Source organism: Poecilia formosa, unplaced genomic scaffold, assembly GCF_000485575.1.
Source record: "Poecilia formosa unplaced genomic scaffold, Poecilia_formosa-5.1.2 Scaffold214, whole genome shotgun sequence".
NCBI classification, from domain to species: Eukaryota; Metazoa; Chordata; class Actinopteri; order Cyprinodontiformes; family Poeciliidae; genus Poecilia; species Poecilia formosa.
This window is the reverse complement of record NW_006800153.1, coordinates 937,504-947,167: the sequence shown is the minus strand read 5'-3', so window position 1 is coordinate 947,167 and position 9,664 is coordinate 937,504. Positions and strand designations below refer to the sequence as shown.

At 38.8% G+C, this 9,664-nt stretch overlaps 1 protein-coding gene across 1 annotated transcript in view; it reads right to left on the bottom strand.

The window, feature by feature from the left end:
* Window positions 1–9,664, bottom strand: part of adam19a (ADAM metallopeptidase domain 19a) — a 167,758-nt gene that overhangs the window by 20,583 nt on the left and 137,511 nt on the right. The window contains exons 12-16 of the mRNA XM_007567888.2: window positions 9,152–9,329; window positions 5,808–5,897; window positions 4,459–4,654; window positions 4,098–4,206; window positions 1,607–1,811 (exon numbers count right to left, since the gene is read on the bottom strand). Of these exons, the coding sequence (XP_007567950.1) occupies window positions 1,607–1,811; window positions 4,098–4,206; window positions 4,459–4,654; window positions 5,808–5,897; window positions 9,152–9,329 (778 nt within the window). The remainder of the gene's footprint in view (window positions 1–1,606; window positions 1,812–4,097; window positions 4,207–4,458; window positions 4,655–5,807; window positions 5,898–9,151; window positions 9,330–9,664) is intronic.

The window sequence follows — 9,664 nt, the reverse complement described above, 5'->3', positions numbered from 1 at the left end:
TTGGTGATAAGCTTTACCCAGAAGGCACCTGGAGACAATAAGGACGATTCATTTGTAGTTTTGTGTGTCATAAAGTTAAATATAAGAGTGAAAATAAAGTCAGTCATGTGGCACAACATTTTACTCAATATTTTACACCCACTATGTCACTAAAATCAGGTAAGGTTTTAAGCAACCATGAGTCAACAATGAGGCACCCTACTATATTATCTACTGGGGTACATTTTTTAACAGGAGAAAGTGCTCCATTACAGTTCTTATCAGATGTTATAAAAAAATTTTTGGATCCCTGGAGGCATCTTCTGCCTCCCATGCGAGCCCCCTGTAGGTCAAGGCTGGGGGCCTGCTGCAACCCTACCCTATCCTGTCTGTTGCTCCTTCCCTGATGATGTGATGTCACAAATACGTTACAATTGTGGGAGGAATTGTCTGATGTTGATTTCTAAATCAACACCAGACTGAGTGTTGAGTTAGACTGTTGGAGTTAATTTAGAAATCAACACTGGACTGGATTGCTTTTTGTTTAACTCTTTGGAACTCTTTAGTGAGTGTTTGGGAAACTAACACTCATGTTTTTGAATTAACACTGTATTTTTACCATACAACACTTGCACTGGAAATCTGACACTTCCGAATTTGCTGTGTACATGTGACTGGGTGACTAGAGGCAGAGCTTGCGTGCATTCACTGCAGAGAAAAGTTCAACTCAATAAGACGACTCAAAATTCATCATGGTAGATGGCAGACAGTATTATCTGCTGCCTATTCATTATACATTACTCATGCAGCGCTAGTCAGGCCTTGGGGCGCCAGCTGAAATGGAATTTAAAAGGGAGGATTGCGATGCAGAGGAAAAGGAAATAAGACAAACAGGGAAAAAAGAACTTTGCTGGTGAAATGGTAGAGGGTGCATTACCACCACATTTTATACGGACCTTTTTTTTAATATAAAATCAGTTTTACTTTACAAAGTTATGGGTTTTTGTGCCTAGAAATGGTTTTGCTTTAAAACCCAGTGTTCTAGTTTGCATGCTGCATAATAAATCAAATTGACAGAATAATGTTAATTAGACAAAATGCTAAGACGGCTCAATCTCCCACAGGACTAATGGCATTTTGTTTTGAATGAGGTGGACTGAGAAACAACCCTGTGTGTTTATTGCAAAAGCAAAGAGAATGTTGACAATTATCTTTAGGCTGCACAAACCCTTCCACATAATAAAAATATTCAAAAACTGTTAGGGAACAAAAAGTGAAATAATTAGTTAATTAGTGTAACTTTGCTCATATACATTTATATGCATACAGCCAGAATCGCTTTTAGAAGTACTAGTTCACTTGGTCGGCAACAAGACTTTAAATCAAACTGAATAAGAGTTTAAGACATCAGCCTTGAAAAAAACTAATTTGTGCATAAACCAGGTGAACATTAACATGGGGCAAACAAGCACACACCACACCACAATATGTCACCTTGGACTTTTCTTCTTTTATTAGTTTCAGATTGAGCTTTTATTATCGAGTCCATTTTTGTCGTTCTGGCTAATGGTCTTAAACTTAAATGTGAATTCTGGTCACTTAAAATTGATCAGGAGTGTATACCAACCTTGCCCTCCCCGCACTTGGTGCCAGTCATGACAAGGCCGGGGTCAGGCAGGTCACCCTGGCCGTCCTGAGTGCTGTATACATAGGTGCCACGGCACTTAACCTCAATGCCGCCCGTCTTGATGGTTGTGTCAATGGAAACAGCGTTGGTGCCTTTGGGCTTCTTGGCAGCACTGTGGCACTGAATCTTGCCACATTTGGCATCACTAAGTAGAAAAACAAGCACAAAAAAAATATGAATTTTCAATTGTTTCCAGACACTGAGCCACAGAAAGGTGGTAAAACTAATTCCTTGGTGCAGTCAGTTGGGTCTAAACATCAAGGAATTTCTAGCTACTGTAATGGAAAATTTTAAATATGTTTGTTTCACTTTAATCGTCTGTCTTTCTATCTGTCTGTCTGTCTGTCTATATGTGTGTGTGTATATATCATATAGATGTCAGTGTCTGGATAACATCCAGCATATCAGAGAAAACTGTATGTTTTTAAGTTGAAAGATCCACACTATATATAATGGCTACAAATAAATTCCATGTGTTTATTAATAAAGCCATCAAAGGATTTCAGATGTTTTAGTTGTTCAGTACACCATAAAAACCTGTAAAAGATGTTTATGCCACAAAGCAGAATCTGTTAGTGTTTGATCTTGACAGACCCTGCCCTCAATAACTTCCACCAATCAGTGTCCTAGGCAGCCTTTATGTAAGCCAGGAGGCAAAAGCTGAAATGTTCAGAAAAAAGTCGCTCCAACGAGTCCAGCTTATTGCTACTAGACCAGGAAAGTAACACACACTCACACTGAACCAGGAGCTCAACAGATGGGCAGTTAGCCACACTCCCTGCACCTATCATTGAGTCCTTGAGACAGACACTGAACCACACACTTGTTGGTGTGCCAGTGTGTGCATAAAAGAGAAAGAAGTGCAAACACTTCTGCATGTTAAAACAAAGAAACTTTATATGATTGTGAGAAGTTCATGACAAAGAACTGGAGAACTGAGCCAAGGTCATATCTGTGCTCTGAATGATCAACAGCTAGGTCTATTGAGTGGCTCATTACCAGTTAGTTGTTAGACTATTTCAAACCCTTGAAGTTGAAGTTTTTCTTCTAATTCAAGCTAAACTTTTTGCATAATGAAACTTAGCATTAGAAGCCAAGGACCGATAGTGCTGCTGTGCATGTGTCTTAATACCAGACACATTTACATATCCTCAATCGATTCAGTGAGTCAGTAACACCTCCATCACTCATGTGGAACTCTGTAATGGATTTAGGCATCAGTGGCTCATGCAGACAGCCATCAAGCACTATAATCCACTAGCTCATTAGCATTGCTAAACAGCTAATTTAGCTCTCTGTGGCCTGAGTGTTCAGAATCCCTGACCGTGGGTGCACTGTGTCTTGGTATGAACAGAAAAATATTACAGTGAGAAATAACACTGCATTAATAACACTTTTAAGTGACTCAAGTGTTATTTGCTTTATGGTGAAGACCAGGTTCTGGTAAATTTTACAATTTTTGATCAACAGGTTTTCTGGTGAAAGGAAATATTTTCTTCGACAGAGACATCAACTTTTCATTCATGTGGTATTTACACAAAGAATTAGATATTGTAGAAAAGTCACTTTGTGTTCAACCTCTAAAGTGCTAGTCTATGAAATATTGACATTCTTGTGAAGACCACAGGTAAGGGTTTACTAACACTACAGGGAATTCACACAGAAAACACTGTTGTAATGTCAACTGCTAATTGCGAATATATGATGCTAAAGACAAATCTATTATTATTCTGTCCCTGCTCATTAAAGAGTTTGAGTTATAGATAACTTGTTCCCATAACTCGGAGGATTTTTCTGCATCAATGGGTTTTTTATAGATAGAAAGAAAGGTATCTTTGTAACCAATATTTGAGTAAAAACATAGTAATATTTGCTTTAAATATGTAATTAGACAGAGGAAATGGTAAGACGTGCATATTTATTCTTTAAGTTTAATCAGAATCTACTTAAATTAGTACCGGCACCTTGGAGATAAACCCTCCCCCCCAAAACTGAGAAGATTAATTACCTACAGAATAATTCTGAACCAGATTTCCTGACTCAGAGAAGCAAATTAGCCTAACTTTAAAGTATCTAAAGGCACCCCAGATCTGTTTTGAAATCCCATACAATGGAAAATTGGCTTAGATGATGTATGCAGCAAGTAGAAAACATTAAAGTTAACGGTGTCTCATAGCCACCAGCCATTCCCTGTGACTGTGTCTTTGACTGTCCAACCAAGATAGAGCTGGGCTCAGAACTACACAGCAATTAGAAGGTTTGTCTGCTTGCTGCAGCCCTGTAGCTCCATACTTATCTTGCACTCTATCTTAATCATACGGGTGGAGAAGATATGAGGATATTTGAGCACCTCTGCTTCAAATAGTTCAACTGAATTTAACATAAAGTGTCTTAAACATTGAAGTGATTGTTAGCATCAATGCAAACATACCTTTTCTCACACTTTTTGTAGTTGCCGTGTTCATCTTTCCCACAGTTCCCAAATGCATTCCCTGCTGCATTGACATCTTCAAAGCAGGCATCATGGGCTGGTTGAGCTCCTGGAAATGAAAAGCCTTCCATCAGTAAGTCACATGAACTCAGGGGTTTGGTGTTCTGGGAAAGGCCTGTTTCCTCTCCTTTAGAAACAAGCTGATGTGCTGATTTACAAACCAAGCAGGCCATCTGTCTACCATCAGGATGACAATGCTCAGCCTACACACTGTAAATCTTGGCATGCACAACGTCATATGGCTTACATACTGAGAGGCTGAGGTGTAGTCAGTGCAGAGATGTAACAGTGTTTTCATTACCGTAACCCCAGAGCTGCAGGCACTGCTGTTCATGGGTGAGGCACATGCCGTTGTAGCAGTAGGCCTTTCCATACTGGCAGGAGGAGCCGTCAAGCAGGTAGACATTGGCAGGACAGTATGGAGAGGCCCCAGTACAGTACTCTGGGAGGTCACATGACCCTGCTGGTCCTCTGCACATGGTGCCTGCCTGCTTCAACTGGCAGAGACAGCAAGCAGAGAAAGGAGGAGGGAGAGAAGGACAGAGTTTTAAGTGATTTATCAGGTGAAATGAGAAGAACTATTAATAATGAACCTGAAGGTAAAAGTTAAATATGGACCAAAACTATGTTTGATTCATACTTTGTCACCATATTCTGTTTTTGGTCGAGGAATCTTTCTCAAAATATGTGCATTAGTCAAAGCTGGCTTCATGCTAGTAGTGAAGACTATTTATACAGTGAATTGATTTTATCAATTCATCAAATTAACAGTTTATGAAGATTTAATTTTTGGAAAATCTGGATTATCTTTTTAACACTGCAGTCCTCGGGCTGCTGTAGTTCAGAGAGAAGTCAGTCAGTCAAGGGCCAACAATCTTGTTTTGCAGCTTGTATTTAGTTGGAGTTTGAATTCAGGTTAAATCCCAAAATGTTAATCTAAATCTTTTCTGTCATTTATAATTTCTCTTTAAGAAAATAAGGGCAGAGAAATATAGATTATAAATGGAAATTGGATTTGGTTTGATAGAAGTGGACTAAAAAACTGGGACTAGACTAGAAAAGTCGTAGAAGCATTCTGGATAAAAATTCATACTTAGGTTTTATTACATATGATCTACTTTTCCAGGTTCTACCCTTATTGAAATCTGAATGTCTGATCTACAAATTTACATGGTACAGTAATAAAAACAACCCCTTATATATAACCTGTGTGTGCAAAGATATAACACCTGTCACACAACACATAGCCTGCAGAGTTACAAAGACAGTACTATTAAAAGACAGCACTCCCACAGAAAGAATGAGAGACGACAGGGGTTTTCTTCTGCAAACTGCATTCTGTTACTGCCATCTTCAATATTTTGTGTCTTCTGTCAGGTTGGAGCTCAGAGGAATTTGGCTTCAATCATCTATGTATTACAGTGAAATGTAAGGACTTCCATTTTAAAAAGGAGATGTGAGCTGAGATGAAAAGTGCCAGTGTGATGTGAAGGTGATGAGCCATGCTGTGACAGAAGATCAGACATGTTCTGGGTGCAGTGTGTCAATCCACTGACATGAAGACTGACAGCAAACTAATGATACAGAGCTCCAGCTGCAGGCGGATTTCTCTCCAAACTTTGCCCCCACGGGTTTTTGTATGTTTCTTACCTTACATGCATGGCAGCACACTCCGTGGGCACACTGAGCCCCCTCCCTGAGTGTACAATTATTGGCATTGCAGCAGTCGTTGGTGCATTCCTGTAAATAATCATACACACCGACATTAAAAACCTTAAAACTGAACACCTTGTATGTAAGCAATACAAAGCAGCAGTATATATCATATCTGTTTTTTAATACACAAAATTATTTTCTAAAACAAATTTATGGATGGTAAAAACTTTATTCTTCATTTGTTCTGATTTTTATATAACATCTTAAAACTAGTTTTAAAGCAGCCAATCAAAATGAAGCCAGGCTCAGAAGAGCTATGTAATGAACTCATTTATTGCTGTTAAATTAATTTATTTATTTGCGCACAGAAATTTCCCAGTCTTTGATTTATGATACTGGCAGCAACAGTATTTGTATTTCTATGGTTTACTGAAGAATAATTTGACATTTTTATAGTTAACATTTATAGTGTTTGACCCATTTGTTCAGAACCTCAATAATTCACTCCAGTTATTAACAAATAAATCAAATCTTGATTCTCAGACATTTTTCTTGTTGAGAACTGATCTCTTGGCTTGTTTTTGTCCAGCTTCCATTTGAGAACTGACCACACAATCTCAGTGAAATCTTCTGCTTGTACTTCCTGCAGGATTTCAGTCAGTGTGGCTTTGTAGTAGAAGACTTCTAAACAGAAGTTGTTTCTGGACTTGACTCTGATGAATGATGAAACCATATATTCTCCCACTGACTGCTTATCTTGAAGATTTTGAATCCTGAAAACACTAACATTCTGACCAGTTGCTTCCTTTCACATGAAGCCACTTTGATACAAAGTGATAACAGCGGTGAACTTCACTGTGGAGGTACCAATTACTAATGGATGATGCTCTGACATTACTGAAAAGTTGTTTGATGATAACTATTGTATTTTTGTTCCAGCACATATTATTATTACAAACTAGACCTTTTAATTAATGATGCTCTTTGTAATAAATTGTCCCCTTCTGCTCTGCTGTGAGAGAAGTTTAACTGACAGACCTGCACTCTAGGTCATGTCTGCATGTTTGCAGTTAATATTCACTCCACTGTTGCCAATTTATTATCTTTGTCGCTGTATTTAATAACCTTTCAGCAAAAAAATCGGTAGCAAGCTTTTTAATAGTCCAGAATACTACAATCCCCAAGATATAGATGTGCATCATGGTGTCTGTGTCCAGCTAAAGTCCAAAGTTCAAAGTCTTGCTTATAGTCACACAAAGTTCATTGCTTTTATTTTTCTGAAAGACTTGGATTCAAATGCTGCTGCATGAAGCATTATGGTTGGAGAGGTGATGGTGGCGGGTATGGGAAGGTATTCACCTATCAACTACAGATATTTAAATAGAAACACCGACAGATGAGAGATCCAGTTCCACAGGCTTGACAGCTGTGACTGACAAGTCCCCGTTTCAACAGATGTTGGAGGGAAAAGCACAAAAACAAAACATCCAGAGAGCTGCCTTTGTTGCCGCTCTCATGTCATACAGCATACACAAAAGACACCATCTCCAGTTGCCATGGCGCCCTAAGGAGAGTCACGGTTGTGCTCAAAACAAAGCTCAGAGTTGACTCAAGCAAGAAGAAGAAAAGCCAATTATACCACCAGGAAATAAGGAGGAAACGCAAAAAACCCCACAACAAAAATCACTCCTTTATTTTCTATAATTAATTTGAGAAAGACGAGAGCAGCAATGGTGGACTTGTAAAAAAAAAAAAAGAAAAAGATCGGCCTAACTTTTAGTACAAATAAAACTTCCAGTTTTATGATTAAATATTTATTGTTAGAGGAAATTTGATTTACAAAACAGATTCTAACTTGTTTTCTGAAAAAAAAAAAGAAAAAAAAAACTAACGACAGGAATCATCTTGCTTCAAGTGTGAAACTCCGTGCATGTTGGAACATTAAACCATGTTCTGCAGCTCGTCTCATTTGCAATGCTAAGAACAGGTGGCTTGTCAGTGCTGTGATCTTGACTGTCAGCTCTGCTCTGAGTGGGAGTCATAACAAACACTCATCATCACTGCCGCTGCTGCTGGCAGCTAACAATTTGCTTCCTCCATTTCAATTTGCCCGTCTTTGACAAACCATAGCAGGTTTACTTAACCTCTGGCTTTACCCAGCACAAACACTTTCATTCTGATATCAGGAAACTTTCAGCTGTGTTGCATGCTGGGATGCTTAATCTATGAATGATTAATTACAGAGGAATTTGTGATGGGTTTTTTCTGAGTTGAAGAGGTTCAGGTGAGACTTAGGGAGGAAAAGTTCCTCTTGTTGCTCCAACACTTCAGTTAGCCTGTGACCAAGGGAATCACCTCATTACAGCAATAAATATTGCCATCTCATTATAAATCTGTTATATTTTTAATTGTTTCGGCTTCAGATATGGGATTAAACAGTTTTTGTGATAAGAACTACTTTGTCCAGAGAGCTTAGCGGCTTTTTAACACCTAAAACCATAAAGAGACCATTTCACAGACCTGCAGTCAAGACCAGCTTTACAGATTACAACAAAGTCTGGGAGATTAAAACCATGGATAGCAGATGGATAGCAGCTGTCAGTCACAAGGACTGTCAGCCCTCAGTTTATTCACAGATTAGCAGCTAACACTTTTCACAAAGTAAAAAGACTAACGTTCATGTACTTCATGAGCAAGACGAAATAAAATATTGCAGTATAGAGAAGGTACGAATAAACATTAGTAACCATGGAGAAAATACCCCCTTTTCTTTTTTCTTGGCTTGCTTGAAAAAAATGGGCTAGCATCTAGACTTTAAGTCTGCTCTAGTGAAAGCAGAGTTGCTTTCACTAGAGCAACACAGTGGTTGTGATTTCTATCACTGTGTTCATGACACAGTGGTAGAAATCATGCCCCATTAATTTAGGCAAAGTCAGCAACTTCATCAAATCAATAAACACGTCAGGGGAGAGAAGGTATGGGTCGGTTTCTAAGCTAACCATTTACAAATTTTGTAAATATCTATGAGCCCCAGCTAGCTGTGCTGCTTCCACAGACAAGTTAACTCAACATTAACAAGGAGAAGACATGGCTATACTGGTGAAAACAACCTGGGAAAACAATCACAGTTCAATATTCCTGTCCCTCACTTTCAATGTCTGTCATTGTGCTTCAACGTGATGAGGTGACATGGCTGCAAAAGGTCAATATCAGAAGTCATCGCACATGGACACTAAATGCTTGGAGGAAAAAGCTACACGTACAATGGTAAAGGCGGTTCATGTGCATTCAACGTATGAGAGTTCTGTGCCTTAAATAATTCCAATCAAGGTACTCACATCAGGCTCCCCACAATCACACTCTTCTCCATCCTCCACAAAGCCATTGCCACATTTCTTGCCTCCCACCAGATCCTTCATGTTGGGCATGTTATAGAGGCACATGCCCCCCCCCTTCTGGAAGTAGTTGTCCAGGTCCCGTTTGCTGCAGTGGCTGAAGACTCGAGGGAATGGATGTCTGGAATTTGGAATCAATAAAATGATTTAATGGTAATGAAGCAACACAAAAAAACGATTTTTATGTATGGTGTTAAGATAGAAGCTGTATGTAGTAAAACTGATTAAACAAGCAAATAATAATTATTAACTAGAAAATTCCTGAAGAAATTTAACCGGGGCCTGCCAAAGTGTGCCCGTCGGTTGGAAACCAGCGTTCTGATGCTAAAAATAATCATCAATGCTAACTTCAGCTAAATCAAAGTCAACAACCTGTGGAAAAGCAGAAGAATGTGGACTAAGCTGCACCTGTACCATTCAGTATGTTAAAATTAATGCAAAAGCTAAAATTACCCA